This window comes from Sphaerodactylus townsendi, linkage group LG07, assembly GCF_021028975.2.
Source record: "Sphaerodactylus townsendi isolate TG3544 linkage group LG07, MPM_Stown_v2.3, whole genome shotgun sequence".
NCBI lineage: Eukaryota > Metazoa > Chordata > Lepidosauria > Squamata > Sphaerodactylidae > Sphaerodactylus > Sphaerodactylus townsendi.
In genome coordinates, this window is record NC_059431.1 from 28,692,578 (window position 1) to 28,717,439 (window position 24,862).

The window sequence follows — 24,862 nt, forward strand, 5'->3', positions numbered from 1 at the left end:
TCCCTGAGTTTTGGTCACACCGTGTGTAGAGAGAGTAGCATTATGTGATTAAGCAGAGGCAGAAAAGCCATTTCCCCTCAGTTTCCACCTGAGCAATAAGGGCAGCTCTGTCTTGCGGAGAGTGCTATGGCTGGAGGAAGGATGAAAGGAATGGCCTGCACTGTGCTGGCCCCTTGCAAGTAACACTGACACAGGCCAAGTGAGGCTGCTGCACCAAGGAGGCCACATTTTAGTATGAGGAGGCAGAGTGAGAGTAGACAGACTCAGCACTTCAGTGTGCAGAATGCACAGTCACACTTCTCCCCTTTGAAGAGCCCTACAAATACCAAAGACCGTCCCTGTCATCATCACAGTGGTAATTTCACTAGTCATGCAACACCTAAATAAAACACAAGGCAGAAAGACAGCGGTGAGGAGGAGTGGTCTGAAGTAAAAACCACACCTGAAAATGAAAGCTAGGATAAAATCTTTGATTATGTCATTTGTGTGCTCAGTGTGATAAGCAGTGAACAGGAGTGCCTAGAAAATTTGTAGTTCAAGGACCTTATAAAGTGAAAGTAGTATGAAGTGATTTGTTTCCACTTGGTAATATAGTTTAATTTTCATTCTCCATGGTTTCAGCATTCTGTCTTTCTTGAAGGAACAAAGGCTCTGAAAATGTATCCGATGTTCTGAACTAGAGGTGCAATGAAGACATCTAACAAATGATAAAATTGCCTCACAAAAGCAAATTTACCAGGATTCTGTATGGGCAATAGGACACTTTCAAGCTGCCTCCATTCTAGAGAACCAAACATTCACAAAAGGGTAGAATATATATATTATTTGGAAAGGTATATGTTATTCCCACTTATGCCTTCAACTATTCTGCTTCTAAACATGGGTGTGGATGTAACAGTGAATTCTTTCTACCCTATTAGATTTCAGGAGGATTCTAGATCTCCTGATATCTCTTTCAGAAATAATAAAGTACACGATACAAAATCTTAGTAAGAATACTTACACTTCTCGTTTGTTGAAGCAGAACAGTACTCCCAAGAGAGTAATTAGCAGAAATGCTAGACACACAGGGACAACTATTGCTTCAATTTCTCCTTCCCCTTAAAGGTAAACATAAAAAAAAAAAGAATTAACATTTCATTTCCATGGTAATGTTACTCCATAGCAGTGTCCTTGGCACTACAAATTTAAGATAAAGCAAATGGCTATGGCAGAAGCAGAAGACTTGAGAGGAGAAATAATGAAAAACCTTTAAAAAAAACACCCTAATTCTGTAACAGAATTCGCAGTTATAAATGGTGAGAAAGGTCAGAGGTTCAAAAAGATAAGCAAGATGGAAAGTTTAAGTGAAAATACTGATACTGGTACTAGGTAACGAAACATGATAAAAACAGCCAATCAACATTTCTATCAAATGGGCCAAGGTTTATTTGAACCACAGGAATTTAGGAACAGCAAGTGGACTATTATTAATTCTACGCTGCAGATTGCGCTTAGTGCCCATTCTTCATGCTGACGCTGTTTCTTTTGCACTGACTATATGGCAACTCTTGTTCCTTACAGAACTCAGCACTTGTATCCTTAGTGCTGACACCCCTGTTAATTATTATGCCCTTCCCAGATGTTTCTGTGGAACCTTTAACTCACCTTAGAGTCTCCATGGTTTGTTTCACCACAATAGTACTTTTGACACCGGATACTATAGCACTTATTTCCTGAGTTCATTCAGCTAGATAGTCCCAGAGGTGCCCTGCAACTGTGGCTGTTCACACGGTGTGGCAGCCCTGAATATTCTGCAACTATTGTTATGAAAATGTGACCAAGAGCAGCTTCTCAAGTATTTATTCTATCTAACTGGTAAGGAAGGATATACTAAAATAAATAGTTCAGTTGCAACTCAACCCATTTAAAATGGGAATGCTTATATTGAAACTCACCAAACTTCTGCGTAGTAAACGTGACAGAAGGACCACGTTTTCTTCCATTATTTGTGACTGCTTCCATCTGGATCATATACATAGTGTCACTTGATAAGGAAGATAGTGTATATTCTGTTGTGTTGGGGCTCACATTAATAACTAGAGAGAAGAACATTTCCTTTTTATTTGTATTATATTAAACACTGCGGACATCTTCCTTACATTAAAATCCATACAAGTTGAGCATAACAACTTTCACAATTCAAATTCAAGCATCTGAATGTTCAGAAAGATCGACATAACCCAATCTGTACTTTCACTTTATAACTTCAATTGAAACTCTTTATATAAGCAATACTAAACAATTCTTGTCTTATGAAGTTTAAGATCTGAATTCTCAGAAACTAGAAAGCCTATAACATTATTCAAACAAATGCAAAAGGAGTAGACAACAACCTGCATGCATTTCCTTAACATTCAGCTTAAGATTTTTAGTAAACAGGATTTCAACTTAATGTCGAGGGCTTTCACGGCTGGATTCAACTGATTGTTGTGGGTTTTCCGGGCTGTGTGGCAGTGATCTGGTAGATCTTGTTCCTAACGTTTCAGCTGCATCTGTGGCTGGCATTTTCAGAGGTGTATCACAGAGAGAAGTCTGTTACACACTGTGTCTAGTAACTGAAATGACACAGTCACTAGACACAGTGTGTAACAGACTTCTCTCTGTGATACACCTCTGAAGATGCCAGCCACAGATGCAGGTGAAACGTTAGGAACAAGATTCACCAGACCACAGCCACACAGCCTGGAAAACCCACCACAACCAGGATTTCAACTGTTACAGAAATCCATATTACTAAGATTCCTACTTCATTTGCGAGTCTGAATAACAATGAATCTCCCAACAGAATATTCTTTTAATATTTTCTGTTAATGCAAACAATGTTTTCCTCTATTATCACCACAGACATATAACCCTCACTGACTAGACAAGATCATACTTCACCCATGGTTGAGCTTCGTGCTTCTTCCAGATTATGGATCTTTTACTTAATTGTTACTAAATCAAAGTACTGAGTTCCTTGGGGTTGTAACATCAGCAGAACGTATGTAGGATAAAGAACACCAATACACCAATTTGTACAAGATCGCAAATCATCATAATAATACTGGGATCATACAAGTATTTCAAGACTTGGCATCCAATGGGCTGTATCTGGTTAATAAAGCAGACTGAAAAATGTCTTCAGTTCCTTCTCAGTCATAAAGAGACACAAGATTATGCATACCTGTTTCATTTCCATTCATCAGTTTATAAGATATAGCATAATATATGATGACTCCATTCCGGTCAGCCACAGGAAGATGCTCCCATTCTAAAATGGCTTCATTTTTTCTAACTTTCTTTGTTCGAACACTGGGACCCTTAGCAGGCTCTATTAACAAAAAAGTATTTTGTTTGTTAAAACCAAATTCTTTGAAATACCTTCTTTGGCAAGTGAATTGCTCCATCAACAAGAGAGGTTAAAAATGAAAAAATAAAAGACATCACCCTGGTATTAAAATACAATTTAAAGCTGAAACTTATGACATCACATTTCAGAAAAAAATTATCAGAGAATAAGATGACCCAGGAAAACAAATACATGAAAACAAAAACATGAAAGAGTGGAAAATGCACTGAAACTGCCTGAATTATGTATTATAACAAGCCTGTGATTTTATCAAAGGAGGGAAGAGAGAAAAGTGGGCATCTGATAGTAGTTTCAACTTACCACCTTGTTGAAGGTAAACCTCTGTTGATTTTCCAACTCCTGGACAATTGCCATACAATGGATACACAGTTATCAAGTAACATTTGAATGGCTTTATATTTCCTAAGGGGGATAAAAAGTTAAATTTCAGATTAATATATTTTCAACCAACTATACGGAAGATCTCCAGTATGGAACAATGCATATCAAAGGTTATCAGGACTCAAGATCTGCTGGCTGCCAAGCAGCCCAAAATGGAGACAGAGGTTTAGTCTTTCTTTCATCCTAGTGGATGCTACCTGTGAGAACAACAGGTAAGATCACAGAAGGTACCCCCAGGAACCTTTTCCTTCTTTTGAAGACTGGGACAACACTGGCCCATCATCAGTCTTCCAATGTTTTTAAAAGAATTATACAACACTGTCTTATCCACTGCAAATGCAGTTCCAGCGTACCTGGTTTTGTTACATAGAAAGCACTGCTAGACACTCTTAGCATTACACTTCCAGAATCCCGCCATGCTCTGGTGCAGGCATCTGCAAACTCTGACTGTCCAGATGTTCATGGACTACAATTCCCACCAGTGCTGTGAATTGTCCATGTTGGCAGGGGCTGATGGGAGTTGTAGTCTGTGAACACCTGGAAAGCCAGAGTTTGCAGACCCCTGCTCTGGTGAATCAACAGAGCAGAATGCTGCCACATTCACTATTGCTAGCAGAATGTTTTCCGAATCAGAAGCTGGAAAGGATAAGATACAAGAGGAGGAGAGAGCTCAGGAAAAAGGCAGCGCTGCCCCCAGAAGTGGCCTCCTGCACAGCCCCCACTGCAGCTGCTTGTTCCTACTCAGCCTCTTGAGAGGCAGTGCAGAAGGACTGGAAAGCAGCACCCAACTGAGCCCTTATAAAGCCACTTATAGGAAATATAGCACTAGAAAGATTCCTAAACGGGAATGTTTAATCAAACTCAGATTTCACATCCAGCCAGTAAGAAACTAGAAACCAGAAGAACGGCTAATATTTTCATGGTGGCTGAAAACTTATTACAATTCTGAAAGAGCCTGAAAATGCTCTGTTTTTGGTTGACGCAACTGTAATATTACGTGTCAGTCCCTCCAGCTTCTATTGCAGAAGAACTGGACTTCTGCTGCTAATGTTTTTGAGAAACTGTGGCACATGTATCGCAGAACATGTGACACATGTGTTGTTGGCTGATGCATAATGGCAAAAATTAATTTAACCCTCTGGCCCAGAAGCAGGAAATAAACCTTTATGATGCACATTTTAACAGGACTGTTTTCATGCTTGTATTCAGCTGGGACTTATAACAGATAACTTTGGTTGTTCAAAATAAAATAAAAATTAAAAAGTGAATATAATACTCTTCAATTTTGACACTATCGTATATAAATCATGAATAAGCTTTCATGTATCCCTTCTGTGATATCCCACCAGTTTCGCCAACGGCTCAAAAGGGCATACAGATAACTTGACAAAGTCATCAAGTTGTGTGTTTACTTCCTACCCATACAGTTACACCAAGATGGCATTTGCCCCGGTTGAAATAAAGGGTTGGAAACATGGATGTTGAAATTTCACAGATACACAGTATTTACATTGTCTTTTATATTCATACTAAACTCTATTCTTTAAAGACCCCTTGAGAGGGTCACCACCTTTCAAGAGGAAGCTTCATTACGCTATAAATCTTGGATTGCCATTTGGCTCTGTACACTGTTATCCTCCAATTACTTTCAGGGTTACCTCTTAAAAATGAGCCTTTGGCAGTTCCAGGTTCTTGCTGCCATTCAAAACTGCAGCTCGAGGGATCACACTGTTCACACCATTCAACTATGAATTTATTGGCATAGTCATTGGCAACTGTCCACTCCACCCGGAGCTCGCCGTCTTTAGGAAATGCCTTAACATCTTTCACAGGCGCTGAAAGGCCTAAAGAAAAAAAAAAACGTTTTCATTTCTGGAGAAGCTGTAATGCAGAGGTTTAAATATTCTAATATCACTTATGAGTTAAAAGGCTGCAATAACTAGTAATAATAACTGAATTGATTTCAGCCTAGGGTGCTGTGTGGTTTCCGGGCTGTATGGCCGTGTTCTAGCAGCATTCTCTCCTGACGTTTCACCTGCATCTGTGGCTGGCATCTTCAGAGGATCCTCTGAAGCCTGGAAACCACACAGCACCCCAGTGATTCCGGCCGTGAAAGCCTTCGACAATAAATTTCAGCCTAATTGAAACTTAACTCGAGCAGCAGTTACAGCTAAGACCATAAATCAACCAAGCCAGTATGAAAGGCAGAGTTGTCAAGGAAAGCAAAGTTCGTCCTTTAAGATCAGGAAAAGTCCATATTTTTATGTATGAAAATATGTTTGTTCCATTTTTTTTCATTTCTACCAAAGAAACTCAATTTTAATTCAATTATTAAATAATCAAATACCTCACACACAAAATCACACTCAGCAGGCACCACAGTTTCTATAAATGAAACCACGTTATTGATAATGTCACTCCGATATAAGCAAGTGTGCAGATAACAAGCGGGGATGGATCCAGTGGTGGGATTCAAGTAATTCAGAAAGCGGTTGTTTACAAGCACCATTTTAACAACTGGTTTTAACAAAGTGGTGCGAACCTGCTGAATCCCACCACCGGATGGATCTAACCATCATCCAAGGACCCTTCCCTCCAGCTAAAGCGAAGGTAATTCCTCCAATGGAACAGCCACTAAAGTTGGAGGAGGGCTCCTTAGACTGCTGGAAGGCCTCAAACCTTAGCCAAAGGAAAATGTGGGGTGTAAGTATTTTAATAGCAAAATTTAAAAAAATAACAAACTTTGCTCAGTGGAGTGGTAGGATCCACACCAGTACAATTATTATACAGTGTGCTAGAAAGAAAAGTAATCGGAAGTCCCTCAGAAGGTACAGTAACAAATACCACTGTACTGTGGATTTATGTTTCCAGAATTGTATAAAAATACAGCTAATTATTATTCAATATTTACAGAGAAATTGAACTTTAGGACATTTGGAAGACATCCTCTCCACAAATGAAAACTACAGACAAAGCATTTATGAATTCACATGGAAAACTCACCTTTTGAGTTAGGTGCTGGGATAACCAAGAGTGATGTAGGAGATGCCCCAACACTGTTATATGCTGTCACTCGTACTTCATATGTCCCATTCTGCACACTAAGAACCAGCTTGTTGGTGTTCAAACTGAAGATCTCAGACATAGGGAGCGGCGGCTTTGCTGTGACGTTTACTTCATACCTCAAAATTATTCCATTAGCCACAGAAGGATCCAACTCCTGCTCAAAAGATTTGCTTGATTTTAGGCTTGTGTTAGAACGCAGGAAGCTGCTCCAGGCAGAATCAGGCCTTTGGCTTATTTAGCCAAGCACTATCTACTCTGACTGGCAGCTCCTTTCCAAGTTTTCCCAGCCTTGCTACATCAGATCCCTTTAAGTGGAGACTACTGGGGCAAAATTGAACCTTCTGTATACAAAAATATGCACGCTGATACCAAGTAAGGCAAAAAAGGTAATTTCAAACACAATACATCAAAGACAGATCTCAGCAAGTCACATTCTTTTAACCTAACCCACCCCATAGGGCAGCTGAAAGGCTAAAGTGCCAATCTGAGCTATTTATATAAAAACTCTGCTACAGAGAGGTAGAAATGAAAGGGGAAAATTTTTTTGGAGGGGGGGGGATCCTGTTCTCAATAGGAAATATCTCAGTTGTAACTTTAGATTATTTAGATGAAGGTGGAGTGAAAAATGGTGGAAAGAACATTAACATTTTGATATGACACATTACTGGCAGAAAGCAGTGACTTGAAAAAATTATTGATGAACATTGCAGCAGACAAACCAGGACTACAGATGAACATCAAGAACATAAAAGCAATGATTATTGGGGAATTACACAACTTCAAGATTGACTATGAACACACTGAAATTGTTCAAGATTGTCTATCTCTTGGCTCAACCATCAACAAAAGGAAGACCGCAATCAAAAAATCAGAAGGAGACTGAAACTGGGAAGAAGCTAGAAAAGATTCTTAAGTATAAGGATGTGATACAGGCAATCAAGATCAAGATAGTTCATACCACAGTATTCTCCATTAATGTACACGGGTGTGAATGTTGAAAAATGAAGAAGGCTGACAGGAGGAAAGTTAATTCATTTGAAAAGTGGTGTCGAAGAAGAGTGTTACGAATACAGTGGACAATCAAAAAGAAAAATGAGAGCGTTCTAGAGCAAATCGACCAAAAATTGACCAAATCGATCAAAAAGACCTTCTTCTTAGAAGCTATGTTGAAGTTAAATTAATGATATCACAGAAATCAAGGCCCTTTAGGGCTGATTTAATTTTTATAAGCCGACTCGTGTATAAGCCGAGGAACCTAATTTTACTACCAAAACCTGGGAAAACGTATTGACTCGAGTATAAGCCGAAGGTTGGAAGCCGGGAGGCAGAGGGAGCTCCTTATTTGGGCAGTGACTCCCCCTGATGTCATTGCCCAAATAAGGAGCTCCCTCTGCCTCCCAGCAAAAGGTAGTTTGATATAAACAGCTTTACATGCAACAGGGATGATTAATCAGTGTTGCAAAAGATACACTAAACAGTTCAGTAAATGCATGACACTATTTACCTGCCAGGTGAGCAGCACAGTTCTGTTTCCTGGTGAAGGAGAAGAAATGATCTTTCTCCACAAAGGTGGCCCCTTCGATGGTTCTGAGGAAAAACAAACATTTATCTAACCAGGAGGCAGTTGTTTCATTTTAGCCCACTGTCCTTTTTCTTTCAAGCATATCTGCTTTCTGTTAAAACAAACTCACAGGCTGGCATTCCCACATCGACAAGTCTGTTACAGTTTCTGTCAGTTTCTGTCAAAAGGTATTGAGGGCATGAAGCCTAAATGCAGCTTAGAGCAAATCTGTCTGGCATTTGTTACATGATGATCCCAATCAAGTAATTTAAGCTTCTTTCTTTTAAATCAAAGTATAAGATTTGGTAAGTCTTAGTCAAGCCTGGAATAGAAAAACTGAGTTCTAGAATTTTGGAGTCCTACAGCTGGCTCGTAACACTAACAAAAGATCAGAGTGAAATCAGAGCAAATGGGGAAAGAGATGATTCTCAGAGATGTTCTGTACTGGCTTGTATTTGAGGACATGATGATGCCACGTTTATCAGTTTTCCAATGAAAATGTCTACCTGTATGGGAAAACACACCTAGAATTTGCTTTTGGGTGATGACCACAGCAAAGTTGCTCAGCATAATGCCTCGGCTGCTTCTACAGGTATTACTACAAACCTCTACAGTTCTGTTCAGAGTTTTTTGTAGTAACTCCAATAAATACTCAAATGGGAATTATTATTCGGTGGACCATATTTCATGCTCTTCTCACTTCAAAGAATGGGTTATGTCAAGCCCCTTCTTCAGTCAGATTGAAATATAGTTGCTCAGCATAATGCAAGATGTGACAACTGAAGAACAGACAAACTAGATCAGTGGTTCTCAACCTTCCAAATGCCACGACCCTTTAATACAGTTCCTCATGTTGTGGTGACCCCCAATCCTAACATTTATCCATTTTACAGATGGAGAACACTGATGCAGAGAGTCTTAGGCGACCCCTGTGAAAGGGTCATTCGACCCCCAAAGGGGTCACGACCCACAGGTTGAGAACTGCTGAACTAGATAGATAGCATTACTTACTATCTTCAGCTGTGACCCCAACTGCTTCTTTACTCCAGTCACTCCAACGAGTTGGACAGTTTTCACTCCGTGGTAAATGTATCTGGTCATTAATCTTAGTACGCACTTGAAAAGCATACTTGGTATGTGGCTTCAAATCTTGGAGAATGAAGGAAGTTCTCCGTGTTGCTGTGTCTTCAGGAGGAACCTGTCAAAAGGCAACTAGCGTTAAGGAAGAATGAAGGATGCAGAGGACAGACATTTCTGCTTTTAACCACTACCCCACGCTGGCTTAACAAATGTCCTGCACCCTCACATAAGTCCCCCCGCCCCTAACTTGAAGGGGAATAAAATCAGGTTATGACACTTTGCAGTCATATGAACTCATTTGCACTCATTCTCTCTAGCTTCACGGGGAGTGATAATTAAACTGAGACATTTTTCCTCCTCAATATAGTTGTTTCCCAGACAGTGACTTAAAGCCAGTCAACCACTAAGCAGAAGGTGGTAGACTTTCCACATGTTTCCCTCCCTCAGTAATCCCTTTTCGATCTCCAGAAAGATGATTCTGGAACCATGATTCCTGGAATCATGTCGATGAAATGCCTTGGGTGGTCAGGAAGTTCTAGTGGGGAGTGATGAAAAAGGTAGGATGGATAGTTTCTCCCACTTCTTCCACTGCTGTTCCCATAATGCTGCACCATGTGCAGCCCCAGGAACATAACTGTAATTCAGAACTGGATGTAGTATTGAAGTGGTTGAGAGTGGTGGGCTCTCATCTAGAGAACTGGTTTGATTCCTCCAGTCCTCCATATGAGTGAGGGACTCTTATATAGTTAACTGGATTTGTTTCCTCCCTCCTCCACATGAAGCTTGCTGTGTGACTTTGGGCTAGTCAGTGTTCTCTCAGAACTCTCTCAGCCCCACCTACCTCACAAGGTGCCTGTTGCACAGCGAGGAAGGGAAGGAGTTTGTAAGCCACTTTAAGACTCCTTACAGTTGAGAAAAGTGAGGTATCAATCCAAACTCCTCCTCGTATAAATATTCACAGATTTTTTCAACATTTTTTAGAAACCCAAAATAAAATTTCCTGTTTAATCTCATGTGATTCCAATGGATAAGGCGGGGGCCCAATGTGGTGCCCACCAAGAGCTTTTTAAAAGTGGGTGTGGGCAGGTAGGGCTTTTTGCTGATTGACTGTGCAGATTAAAAGGCATCCTCTTTCTCTTTATGTATACGTGTGTGTATATATAGAGACAAACAGTGAGACAGAGTTGAAATTCCATAAACATCTCCAGGCTCCAAAAATTGGGGATCTCTGGGATAAGGGACAGCTTTTTTCGATACTGGGACTTGCACAACAAGCAGTACACTTGGTCTTGGAAAAAGTATCACAGAAAAGCATTAGCAGATAATAGACACAGGGTTACCTCTAGCCAGTCCAAACTGTCAGCAACTTTGTACCGAATGTTATGTTCCAGTTTTAAGTCTGAATCAAACCAGTCTTCCCATGACAGTTTCAGGACTGTAGGAAGTTCACTAACGTTGACTGAAACTTTGTGTGGAGGTAGAAGTTTCACTAAGGGGAAAAAAAAATAAATTAGCCACATACTGTTTTAATTCAATAATAGTTTGAACTATAATACTCAGGTGTACAGGTCTGTAGGCATCTACCAATGTGAAAGCTATGCCTCTGGAAGAGTCACCACATAGCAGGACCACACAGATTGGAGGGAAAGCTGCAACAGGGCAAATATTTTCTGTTGGGCTTCTTTTACTTATCAATTATTAAGGAGAATACTGTAAATTATTCCAAGCCTAATTTTTTTATTTGTTACTGAGGTAAATGGACTGGGGCCATATCAGCAGGACTGTCCCAATACGTCCCCTGAAGGATGCTGCGTTCAGCAAACAACAATAGGCTGGTGATCCCTGGCCCGTAAGCTATCTGGCTTGCCTCAACTTGGTGGAATGCTCTGTTCAGTGAGACTGGGAGCTTGCAGGACTTGATGCAGTTCTGCAAGACCTGTAAGACAGAGTTGTTCTGCCAGGCATATGGAAACTTCAGTTTCCATCATTCAAATGGCCCTTCCCCCCAACTACTCCTTTTTTGTTTATTTTTGAGGGCCAGTGGCTATTGTGATGAAGGCTATGCTTTTACTGTTTATAATATGTTCAAAGCCACCCTGAACCCATGAGGGGAAGGGTGGCATGCAAGCTAAATAAATAAATTCAACTGTCAACAAAAGAGATTTCCCCCACTCTCTAGCATTCCCTTTTGATCTCTATAAAAGCAACTGCTGGAGCTGCACGTGGCACAGCATTGTGGGAACTGAAGTGGAAGAAGCTACCTATCCTACCTTTTCCATCACTCCACACTGGAGTTTCCTACCCCCCCCCCGCCCCCCATGGCTTTTTGTCCACATAAGTCCCATGATTCCAGAAATCATCTTTCTGGGGATTGAAAAGGGGCTACAGAGGAAGGGAAACATGGGGAAAGTCTGTCATCTTCTGCTGCTGGTTGGCTGGCTTTAAGTCACTGTCTGGGTAACAACTATATTGAGGGGGAAAACTATGATGTTTTTCTCAGTTTTTTAATTATCAGTCCCCCAAAAGGAAGTGAAAACATTAGACTAACCCAGGGAATTCATGACTTGAGTGCCAAATGAGTTTACATGACCACAAAGTGTCATGACCTGATTTTGGTCCCGCTCAGGCAGGGAGTGGGAAGGCTCATGTGAGAGAGCAGGACATCTGTGAAGCCAGCATGACGTGGTGCTTAAGAGCAAGTGGACTCTAATCTGGAGAACCAGGTTTGATTCCTCACTCCTCCACATGAGTGGCGGACGCTATTCTGGACAGCTGAATTGGTGTCCGCACTCCTGGGTGACCTTGGGCTAATCATAGTTCTCTCCGAACTCTCTTGGCCCCACCTAACTCACAATGCGTCTCTTGTGGGGAGAGGAAGGGAAGGAGTTTGTAAGCCACTTTGGGACTCCTTATAGTTGAGAAAAGCAGGGTATAAATCCAAACTCTCCTCTTCTTGATTTAAGATTACCTGTGGTTTGACTGAAAAGAAGAATAGGTCTGCTACTGTCCTGACCTCCTTTGTTTTGGGGATAACAGAGCAGTCATCCTTCAGCCTCACAAATCCTGGGATACCACTTTTTGAAGCATCCACCACTTTGGCTTTTGACCCAAGCCTGATATCAAGCAAAGCTGCAAGCTAGATCTCTAGACATAAAGAGTAAGGCAGCAGGGCAATTGCATCCCGTGTATTAGCTTTTTAGCTCTTCTCAAGAGCTTTCTGCAGCCTATAATATCATTTAAAATAAGATACTACTGACAAGGGTCTGGGACTTGGGAAGCATTTGAACATCTACCCTTAAGTGGCTCTCTCTGTGTCAGGTATTGGTCCCTGACTATTCTTCCATCATTCAGATAATTCATAACTTTTCTGAAAGTGTTTGTACGTGCCCTCTTAAAGGCACCCATGAATGTTATTGCATTTTTCATTGACTTTTTCATTTAAAATAAAGGGATATAATTACCACAGGTTACAGGATCAAATATCATGCCTTCAGATTCTTCCGTCCCAAGGTCATTCTTAGCTTCCACCCACACTTTTAGGCTGACAAAAAATTCAATATTATCACCAGCGGTGCAAGTGTTGTTTATGCCAATGGGAATGCAGTCAGGAAAACTCTGACTCGCCCTAAATTTGGAGACAGGAAGCAATTTTTAACACATATACACATGTACAGCAATCTAAAGAATAGATTCCTAAACCACGATCCTGGAAATATTTACTCAGAAGTTAGTCCCAAAGAGTTAAGTAGGACCCCCAAGTAAATGCCTCAGTTCCACGGTATTCTATGGCAGCTGCTTTGCTTCAGATATGGCTGACTCAGAATAAAGCAGTTTTGTTATCAAACATACACATTTGAAAGTGGTATATATTACACCAAACACTAGTAAGAAGGAAGAGTAACCTGCGTAACTAATTAATTAATGAGATATTTATTTATTTATTTATTTATTTATTTTTTCCACTTTTATACCGCCCTCCCCCGAAGGGCTCAGGGCGGTTTACAACATTAAATAAAACAGTGGATATGTTGAAAATTAAAACAATTTAAAAGCAGCATTTGGTTATATCAATTAAAATAAGATGGCCTCCAGCTATTAAAATCTCTACATTTACAGCTTTTACTATATATAGAAAATGTCCTACTTCATGTTTTAAAGTTATAAAGAACTAAAACTGAATATAGAATTATTGCTGTTGGGGATGTAAAGTGAACTTTAAAATTATCCTATGATGTTAACCTCTTATCGTTTTTGCAAAATGTTAGAAGCACTGCTGAAGACAGAGCTATTTAGTTCTTCCAGGACTCTTTTCTTGTTTCCCGTCAAACCCTAGTTTTAAAACAAGGGTACCGCCCTTAGAGAACCTTTGTTGTAAAGAAAGGGTCAAACAAGTAATTTAGATCTGGATTGTGGGAAGGGGAACTCTGAACTTAAAATTGGTACCAACATTTACAATTGTCCTAGAAAGAAAACATCTAACCAAGGCTTTGGGTCTAGACAGAATTACTGAAAAAATTAAGTGGGAACATGTCCAAAGCAGCCTAAATATCAAGTTTGAGTCATGGTTTCTATCAGTGATCAATCCCACATGATTAACTCTCTGAAAGCACCAATTGTGTAACTACCATGGGGCAGGGGGCAGGGGCAGTGGTGGGATTCAGCAGGTTCATACCACTTCGGCAGAACCGGTTGTTAAAATGCTGCTTGTAAACAACCAGTTGTTAAATTATTTGAATCCCACCAATGGAACCTGTTGTTAAATTCTTTGAATCCCAACCCTGGGCAGTGGGCCCGCACCACATCCTGGGCACCACCACTGGAGTCACATGGGGGACAGAAAGCCACCCCCCTTCCCCCCAGGCCTGGTAGAAGCCAGGAGCAGACTGGTGAGCCCAGCCAGGCTGCTTTTTCAGCTGGCTGAACTAAGGTAAGTGAGGTGGGGGGTGGGGGCCACCGGGGGGGGGGGAGAACGGGACATTTTGCCCCGGGCACCATTTGCCCCACCCCCATGCCTCTGGAAAGCACCAAAAGTAAGAAGAGAAAGGATCAGGACAAGTACCATTGTTTGCTTCAGAAAAATAGCTGTGTATGCTAGAAACAGGACACCCCAACCTTGCCCAATAATACAAGGTCCAATTCCACCAAACGTAATAATCAAATATACAACTAATGCTTAGGACACACCCCACAGGGTCTCCAACATGCTTATCAAAAGTGCTGAATTTAAACAATGTTACCATGTACTGGATAGAGCTAGACATCCACACACAGACATAACTAAAACAAAGTATAATAATTCTCCAGAACTTCTGTGTACATAACTAAAAAAAATTAGGTTTTAAAACAGAAAACAGAATTTACCATCGACGTTTTAAATAATAGTTGGTGTTCAGGAAAGTATTCCTTCCAGGTTCCCAGGTACATGTCAGACGGTATATGCTCATGCCTCTTTGATTTACAATGCAAGTAACATTCTTAGGCTTGTCTGGGGGAACTGCAGTAAGAAAAAGCAATAAAAAAACGATAAAAATTTACCAGTGTGCATATTCAGAGCCAAAAGAAAACAATAAAGAACTTCCTGGTTCTATTGTAATTAACACCTTATCCACAAACCAGCAACGCTGCATTACTTGAACAGAAGATTCCTATTTCTCTCTTTCACACTGCAAGTCTGTCAGGTCACCACCACAAACAGTATTGAATTTAAGATCATCGAGCACAGCACATTTAAAATTCATAAAACTATTGCAGTTATTATGGATAGCCCTCTCTGTTCTGCTGTTCTGTTGATTCAGTAAACTAAGGTGAAATGTTTTCAATTTCACTTAGCAGCTCACTGCCTGTATCAAAATGTATACTAAAGGTACTGACTAGCCAAAAACCATTGTGGCTAAGACTTTATAAAATGCACTTTAAAATCTGTATACCAGGAAATTTCTAGTTGCAGGGCTTTACACGCCAAACTAAAGGCTCCAGGTTACAATGCAACGTCTTTCCCCATCAACATGGGGAAAATTCCCATACTTTCCACCCTCCCCTTGGGCAGACCATCAAGCACTTTTAACACAAACAGCTGGCAAAGGAAAGGCTAAACAGCATCTTCTCCCCTCTCCCTATTGGTCAACCACTCAACCTGTACCCATTTGCAATTGCTGAGCCCTTTGGGGGCAGAGCGGTTATCAAATCGAATCTATAAAATAAATAAATAAATTCCTTTGAAGAATATTAAATTCAGCCTTCATGAGTGTGTGAAGTTCCGTCATGTCACAGCAGACTTATGGCAACCCAACAGGGTTTTCAAGACAAGAGGCTACCAGGTTTCCTGTGGCTGTCCTCTGCATAGTGACCCTGCTATTTCTTGGTGGTCTTCCATTCAGGTATTATCCAGGGCTGACCCTTCTTAGTTTATGAGATCTGATGATATCAGGTGAGCGTGGGCCCTCCAAGTCAGGGCACAGCTTTAAGGATTCAGTGTATTTTTAGAGCAGTGGTCTTTAGCCTTTTCAGACCCAGGTTCAATTTTTTGATCTAAGCACACAGTACGGGACTATGTTGTATGTGTTGTAGTGCTGGTGGTGCCAGCCACCTCAGACAAGACTGAGGACCACTGTTGTAGAAGCCCAGTAGAACCATGATGTGCTCGCATTATAGCAAACAGAACGCTCTTCGCAAGAAAATGCCATTTGCCCTGTTTTATGATTACATTTGTAATCATGAATATGTATTCAAAAAGCCTTTATTAGCACAGACAATACAGCAATAGTAAAGGACTGATTTTAAAACACACACATAAATATACAATATTGGAAATAAATGTTAAGTGAAAGGAAATCTACTGGCATTTAGTAATTTCCAGGAGAAAGTCTGCCACTATCATACAGAGAGAAGGATCAGGATTGTCCAGCAAGTATCTAAATAAATCGGGGAGTTTGGGTAAGTGTAAAGGAGTAAGAGTCACATACTTGGATCTGATTTCCTTGAATCTGGGACAGTGTAATAATTGGTGGGTCAGAGATTCAACTGAGCCAGCATTACACGGGCACAATCTTTGAGACTTTTCTTGTTAAATCTGCCATGTAACAAGGCGGAAGGCATAACATTAAACCTGGTGAGCGTTATGGCTCTCCTTTGAACGGAGTTTATTAAGCAGTATAGGTAGTGTGCCAAGTGGCCCTGTTCAAATGGGATAGAAAAATACAGGGGGGAACAAGTTTTCTTGGCTGCAGTGATTAGGGTAGAGAACTCTCTATCCAATAGCTGACCTTTTAATTTTGTATAAGCTTCTGAATAGGACAAAATAGGACAAAAGTGAATCCACTGACAGTCCAATAGAAGCCATTTTTCTATTGGAAAAATGGAAAATCAGGGGTTGGAATGGGTGTCGGATAACACTCAACTGTTTTTTGTTGTCTTCTTGTGCAGGTTTCAAATTGAAAAATGTCTGCTGCTCTTTGTGGGTGTTATACAGAAGAGAAACAAGCTCTTACAACCTAGGTAGACAGTAAAATATCATGAAGGTTTTCTCAAGGAACACAACAAAAAGTTTAAAGGAACCTACTTACAGCCCAACTGAACTTGAACTCCATAGATGTTCTGTTCAATGTAGCCTTCTACTAAGATGTTGCATGTCAGAGGAGAAGCCAATGTAGAGGTGTTGTTAAATGTTACTTGAGAAGCAGTACGATTTATTACGCTATATTGTTCCTTAGGAACGATCAAGTTTCTAGTCTTCCAGATTATCTGGCTGGCATGAAGGTTGCCATAATGGTTGCGACAAGAGTCATTGAGAACACATATTGCTGTGAAATTGGAGCCAATTGTTACTATTGGAGACTCTGGGGTGATTTGGCCACACAAATCCACAAGTCCATCTGAAAAGAATAAAACTCATTAGTATTTTTTAACATCCTGTAACTATACGTCATTATTGGCATAAGAAAACTGTAACAATATAATGACTAAAAATAGCAATTGCTACTAAAAGTACCCAGAAATGCTAGGGAAAAATAATCTGCCCTCTATTTGACAAAACAGTGTCTAGAAATTCTAACTATTTTTCTCATGGCTACCTTGTATTTCCTTTTCAGGTTAAATTGACTCTCTTGCTCTCACCCACTGAGTCGATGAACTGCAATGTGCATGCTTCAAGGGAGCCAGAGGTCAAAACACAAGGTACACCAGGTCATGGGTGCGCTACCCAAATCATAGCCAAGACATATTTTGGGGCAGTTCACCATAAAGAGCACCTGTTCATTGAATGCTGCAAAGGGTCATGAGGAGCTTTCCGTTTCCCTGCTTTCGCCAGCGGAGAAAGTGGTTCCCCCCCTCACCCGGTTGCTGCTTCTGTTGGTTTCTTGTCCTCCCTTGCAGTGCGAGCGAATGAGTGCTGTTTAAGGTAAGCTCCCCTGATTCATGTCTCACAGAGTCAGAAAGTGCAGCCATGGTCTTCCCACTATATGTTTGGCTTATCATGTATTTCTGTTCCCAAAACAGCTCAGTATTAGCAGCCAAACTGTAGAGAAAATAAGCACTGTTAGAGTGAAAAGGCTGCTGGGAGCACGGTACATTTCCTGGTAATATTAATGTGAGGGAAAAATCACTATAATTACATAAACAAAATTAAACTGGAATTTGACCAGAAGTTTCTAAATCCGAAAACTAGGGACGAATATAAAAACAGGGCACAGAACTAGTAATCCTAATCCTGTGCAACAGCATTCCTTAAATATTCTTACAATGAGAGCTAAAACATATCATGACTAATTTTCTGCAGCATTCATGCAATTAACAAACACACATAGTTGCAGTCGTCATTCTGATTAATTATTCTTACTTGTACCTGCAAAGGAGTAAGAATTCAGGAGAGTCCATAGAATCTGCATCAACCAAATGCATTTTATGACCATCTTGAATCCAAGTCCCTGTAAAAATAAACATTTTATGAAGTTTCTCTCTAGCCATCATACTCCTCCCACTATACTCTGTCTCACCAAAAGAAAAAGCCACATGCTGGACTGTCTTTGTTTTAGAATGCTTTGCTTGGGTCCTAGTTCTGTTAGGTAGAACTAGGTAACAGAACTAGGTAGGCACTAGGACCCAGAGGCATATCTGCAACTAGGATGGGGTGTGTGTCAAATTTTCTACCCTATCCCAGAAGCTCACAGTACTTTACTATTTCACAAGAAAAAAAACACCTAAGGTGTTTCACAAGAAAAAAACACACACTTTGCTTATTAATAGTACTAAATACAGGATTCCCCCCCACCCCCAGCAAGCAGTTAGCGAGCAGTTAACTTTGGAGATGGAAAGCTCGTATGTCCCGGAAAGTGTCACTCCTTTGGCCAATGGTCACTCTGTCACTCCTTTGGCCTTCTCCTTTTCACTACTAGTTTTTTTTGCTAGGGTACATGAGCTGTCAAGGTTGGTGCGCTGCAGGCAGGCATTAGAGATGGCATGTCAGGCAGTCTGAGGTCAGGGCGGGCAGAAGGCACAGGCATGGTCAGGTGGTCCAAGGTTAAGCCAAGCACAGGCATTGCCAGGCAGACTAAAGTCAAGGCAGGCACAGGTATGGCCAGGTGATCTGAGGGCAAGCACATGCAGGAGTTCAAACAGACAGCCAGGCTTGGTATAAAGATACAAGGAATAGAGCAAGGAACTAGGTGCATGGAACTTTTCCAGTGAAACACACTCCAGACAGAGTCCAGCCAAAGACAGGGTTTATATAGGATGTCCTTGCTAATGAGGTCAGGGTCCCGCAAAGTCTCAGTCCTCCTCTGATGTTGCTGTTTCCAGCTCACATGGTCTTTTGCCTCATCAAGCTGCAATGTGGGCACTTCTCCTTTTATTACTGTGATGCTGGCTCATCACTTAGCTCTGTAAGTTGCTGAAGGCTCTCCCAAGCTGCACCACATTTGGCTCAGTCTTGGCTGGCAGGGAAAGGCTTGACTCTGTTACTTGTATTTCCTCTTGAGGAATCAGTTACTGGACTATGATATTGTCTGACTCTTCATTTGATTCCTCGTCCCCTGGCTCACGACAGTTGGCCTGACCATATAGGTGACCATATAGGTCAACTAAAATTTCTCCTAAGCCTTTGGTTGAACCCTGCTCCCAGAGCAGCGGACGATGCTCACATATGCCTTTGATACATTAATGGATGTACCCAAAATACAACTTTAGTTTATATCTCCCAGTTTGTTGGAACTCATCTACATGGACTGCATGTTTCAGAGTGTGCAAGAAAAAAAGTTGTCAAATGATATTTCTCTCAGATTGCCCAAAATTATTCCTTTATATGAGCCATTCAAGCCCCCGGTAGTCACCAATAAAAGGCCATCTCACTAATTACCTAATACTATTCAATGCTTTCCATTATAACAGATGACTGTAAAAGATACTCAAAACATGTACCAAGCAGCAGTAACCTTGCCCACTAATTAATTCAAAACTTTTTTGCTTAAAGTAATGATCTTAACCTTCAACATGTTGAAGTAATATTGTTTTTAAAAAAGAAACCCCACAGTAATTCATAGGAAGAAGGGATTGAGATTGAGTTTTTCAATTTTTCTTTCCTTCTGTGATTACAATAATGAGGTGTGATCATAACCTTAAATGATCATGAAGTATCCATCTATTAGACTTTCTGCAGGAAAGCATGGAGGAATACTGAAAGAGGCAATTTAAAGAGCAAATGAAAGTGACTAAAATACTGTGTAAATCAAGACTATTAATTACTAAAACACAGAACAGTATCAGCAACATTCACTAACTGTTGTTCTTGGAGCAGAGACCAGAGAGGTTTATAGGCAAAGTTAATTTTAGCCATCGGCGTTTTGTGGTTCAAACTGTTTCCAAAGATTTGTGGTTCAGCTTCATCCTTCCACTCATAAATCTTGAGTACTGTCAGGTTCATTAAATTCTGATGGACAAAATGCTGCTACAGGAAGGGACATAGAACCTGAAAAGAAGTCCCCGTTTTCTGTCTTATGATGACTTCAGTCTCAGGATAGCCAAGGTTTGAGGCCTCTGACACTTTGCATGGTTACTACTTAATACAAAATCTGTGATTTTTAAATATCAAGTATTTATATTCTGATAAATACAATACCACAAGTTTTTATAAGAAACAATAAGACTGAGGGTAGCTCCTGATCACATGGTTTTGATTCTAAAACTAAAAGACAAAACTGCATACTAAACATTTCAGATTATTTACTACATTTACAGATTCAAGAAAAATTGTGTTATCAATCTATTTCATAACATAAAATCATAGTCTGAGAAAAAACATTTTATTTGACACTTGGAAAAGGAAACAAAGAGTTGAAAAAGATACAGAATAAGGTAACCAAGATAATTAGGGTGTTGGAGCACCTTTCTTATAAGATTTTTCAGTTTAGAAAAGAGATGACTAATGGGGGGGGGGACACATGATAGAGGTTTATAAAATTATGTACATGATGGAGAAAGCTGACCTAGGGATTTTTTTCTGCCTGGAATTTGAAGGTGTCAGTGATGCTGATGGGGGTTGATTCAGAATAGACAAAAGGAAATACTTCTCTGTTACAAGTGATTAAATTGTAGAATTTGCTGCCAGAGGATGTGATGATGGCCACAGATCTAGACAGTGTGCAAAGGACAGATGTTAAAAGGATAGTGTTGAAAGATTAATGGAGAATAGGTATAGTAGTGGCTACTATAAAGGGAACTTCCTCATTCAAAGGCCATCAACTTCTGAATCCTAGTGCCAGGAGGCCACCAGGGAACGACCTCAGCCTCTATGCCCGTGATGGCAAACCTTTGGCACTCCAGATGTTATGGACTACAATTCCCACCAGCCCCTGCCAGCATGGTCAATTGGCCATGCTGGCAGGGGCTGATGGGAATTGTAGTCCATAACATCTGGAGTGCCAAAGGTTCGCCACCACTGCAATGCCCTGTTGTTGGATCTCCAGAGGAACTGGTTGACCAGCATGTGAGACAGAATGCTGGACTAGATGCACTGGTCTGTTTCAGCAAGGCCCTTCTTGTGCTTATAGGGTTGAACTTGCCTTCATAATGTTCTCATGTTAAATAAAGCAACTATCATTATCACAAATACTTCATAACTTTTTAGTCATCCAAAGGAAACAAAATCTATTTAAAACAGGACTGGCATCATAAATCCACACACATTATCTGTGGCAGTTTTCAGCTAGAAAACAGGAAAGATTTATTTTGGCTATGTGAGACGCAACCTGAGTCTTTATTTAGCCTTAAAGAACCATAAGAAAAAAAGAGAGTTTGAGAAAGCTATGCAGACAGCTGACACAGACACTGTGTTTTTGGCTTGGAAATAAAGTAAAAGGAATTCATGCTAGCCAATCTATGGTGTTAAATGTCCAAGGGAAAGCAAGGCAAAAGGCATTTAACCTGAGTTTATTAAATACCACTATTTTTTCTACCTAAGTTTTAAATATTTTATTTTCATGAAGTGATAAGACACAGATGTCAGCAATGACTGTAGAGGTACTACCAAGCTCCAGGTTTCTCTTCTGGAACTCACACAGTATGACATTCAGTTCATACCTGAATTGAAAAAAATATATGGTTTGAGTATTTTAATTATATATTGAAAGATCTGTTTTCTCTTGTTAAACTGAAATACACCTTTCTATTTTAGATAAACACAGAGACCCACAAGCCTTGAAGTGGACAGGGGATTCCATCCTGTCATTTTCTTGCTGGCTAACCAGTATGGCCACAGAGCCACCACTGTTCCCTTTCTTGCATGTCTGGCTCACATGGGGCATGGGGACACCCATTCGTCCTCCCCTGCCTGCAGAGGAGAGGCAATGCAGTTGTAGCTCACACTCCTCCTCCCCTGCCTTCCTGCCAGGAAAGACAAGGCAGAAGTGGTGTGAGCAGTGGGCTCTCTCTTATGGCTCCATTCAGCTGGCTCCTGCCCTTCCATTCTAGGAGATTTTTACATTTTTCTGTAAATCTGGTGGTGGGGGGGGAGAGGGAGGAGTCTCCCAAATCTGCTGAAGAATATACCCTCTTAAACCAGCCTCATGCTATTGGTCTGACAATCTGCACAGGGGCCAGGTTCTGCATTAGACACAAGTTTTAAAATATCTTCCTTAACAATAAGGTTTGGTTTTATTTAGCGACTGAAGTGATACTCCTAAAGCCCATTCTGTGATCTGTATTTAGGCACCACTGCAGTGTCCAGGTAGGACCCTCAGCCCTCACTCACTGCCTTTTCCTGCCTTGTCCCTTTGTGTTGGGGTGACAGGATCGCACTGGTTAGAAACAAGAAGTTGGTCAGGGTGCAGCACTGGCTTCCTACCAGAAGTTACCTTTTTAGGAGATACGGAATTTCAGCAGTCCATTATGCCTGGCAATGTGACTGTGCTCAGATTTGAGATACAAAATCTAATGCTATAGAATGCTACTTGATTACATCACACTTAAGTTGAAAGATATGCATTTCAATATTATATTCCAGAATATCTATTTTCTTCTGGGATCCTATATTTTACATTCACATTTACAAACATACAGAACTGGACAGTCCCAAGGACTTAACATTTAGAAATGTTCTGCTGTTATCCCAGAATATGAGATATTCAATCCCATCCAAGGATTTCTCCTAACATTGCTGTATATCAATATCTCAGGTCCGTTCATAAATCATGGAACTATCTATCTTCCTATATACAGACTTACTTTGTTTAAAACATACATTATAGATGCCACACAAATACCATATCTATTAGTCTTTTTCTTGTTTTTTACAAAATAACACCAAATACAGTCTTTTTTAGTATGGCCAAGAGAGAAGAGAGCATAAGTAACGAAGACTATCAAAACAGAGAAGGTGCTCAGAGATCCACAATCAGATCATTCTGGAGTTAAAGTACTATCTACAACATGCACAAATAAATATAGCAGGGTCATGTAACAAAACAGATGGGAACCCCAATTTGTTTTTGAGCCATCTGCCTTTCACAGAAATTCAGAGGCATAAGAAAGTCCTTCTGAATGCCTCTCCCTCCCCCTACTTTCACAGACAAGTGACTCAAGTGAGGTTAAAGGAGCCACACACAAGAGGAACTTGGTTCTCATCATTCTCCTGAGCAACAAGCAATCCCCAGTATGTTTTTCTAATTTGGCAGAGGCAAAAACTCTTCAGGAAGGAAAATGATTCTCACTGTCACACTCCAATAGCAGCAGAATATGCAGTAAAGTGGAAATCCCCTTACTAGGCCCAGTGATGGCCCCATCCTCCTAAACCATGAAAAACACCTAATACAGGGGAGCATTTCCTTTTTAACAGACACATGAGCAGGAATGGGTTAGAAATTTAACACTGATTTCTGCAGTGACCCCAGAGACCTGGAATCAGGAACTAGTTGATACTTTAAATCAACAATATGTTTAAACACATTAAGAAGTACAAAACAGTATACAGAATTGTGAAATCCACCCACCTACACTAAAAACGTTTCTCTGCTTTGATTCTCAATTCCCACGCTTCCTTAAACCTGCTCAGTCCTGACCAGATTTTTAAAGTTATATTTTTAGCATGCCTGGGGAGTATGCAAACATTCCTACCTTGTATTTGCAGCTTTTACTCTTGGAATAAACTTTATATTATAAACTGTCATAAGCTGTGGACCAGAGTGAAATCATGGGCAACAAATTTGGAAAATTTCCTCACAGGCACACATCTCTCCCCTTCTAGGATTTTATAATCTCCCTGGAAACCTGCAAGATTTTAAGGGTATAAGCTTTGGAGAGTCCTTCATCAGAGAGCTTTGACTTTCAAATGCTTATATCCTGAAAACCTTGTTTGTCTCTAACACAACTACCCTCTGAAACGATAAACTCTGAGAACTGAGCAGGCCCTTTCCCCCATCTTCTAATTCTTTAACTACTCTACCTGTTCTGTGCCTTCTAGAAGATGCTCAGTTCTCATCTGGGGGGCTGAGAGCCAGTGTAATATAATGGTTAAGAGCAGGTGGATTCTAATCTGGAGAACCAGGTTTGATTCCCCACTCCTCCACCTGAGTGTCAGAGGCTTATCTGGTGAACCAGATCTGTTTCAGCAGTCCTACATTCCTGCTGCATGACCTTGGGCCGGTCACAGTTCTCTCAGAACTCTCTGAGTCCCACCTACCTCACAAGGTATCTGTTGTGGGGAGAGGAAGGGAGAGGAGCTTGTAAGCCACCCTGAATCTCCTTACAGGAGAGAAAGATGGGGTATAAATCCAAACTCTTTCCTTTTCTGGTTAATTTACAAAGTCATATCTTGCCATAAAACATGCTGTATAACATACACTTTTAAAAGGTTGACTTTGTGGATTTTGGTGCTGATTTTGTGATTGTCATGATTA

The 24,862-nt window shown here is 40.6% G+C and overlaps 1 protein-coding gene across 2 annotated transcripts in view; it reads right to left on the reverse strand.

The window, feature by feature from the left end:
* Window positions 1–24,862, reverse strand: part of IL6ST (interleukin 6 cytokine family signal transducer) — a 30,652-nt gene that overhangs the window by 3,539 nt on the left and 2,251 nt on the right. Inside the window, exons 2-14 of one of the 2 annotated variants that reach the window (XM_048503946.1) lie at window positions 18,322–18,403; window positions 17,045–17,353; window positions 14,844–14,976; window positions 12,944–13,107; window positions 10,823–10,971; window positions 9,414–9,600; window positions 8,346–8,428; window positions 6,779–6,995; window positions 5,434–5,619; window positions 3,695–3,796; window positions 3,209–3,355; window positions 1,938–2,078; window positions 1,004–1,100 (exon numbers count right to left, since the gene is read on the reverse strand). In XM_048503946.1, the coding sequence (XP_048359903.1) occupies window positions 1,004–1,100; window positions 1,938–2,078; window positions 3,209–3,355; window positions 3,695–3,796; window positions 5,434–5,619; window positions 6,779–6,995; window positions 8,346–8,428; window positions 9,414–9,600; window positions 10,823–10,971; window positions 12,944–13,107; window positions 14,844–14,976; window positions 17,045–17,353; window positions 18,322–18,388 (1,982 nt within the window). In that variant the 5' untranslated portion in view covers window positions 18,389–18,403. Of the gene's footprint in view, window positions 1–1,003; window positions 1,101–1,937; window positions 2,079–3,208; window positions 3,356–3,694; window positions 3,797–5,433; window positions 5,620–6,778; window positions 6,996–8,345; window positions 8,429–9,413; window positions 9,601–10,822; window positions 10,972–12,943; window positions 13,108–14,843; window positions 14,977–17,044; window positions 17,354–17,812; window positions 17,953–18,321; window positions 18,404–24,862 lie in introns of those variants that run through there. The other variant, XM_048503945.1, reaches the window with a different exon arrangement.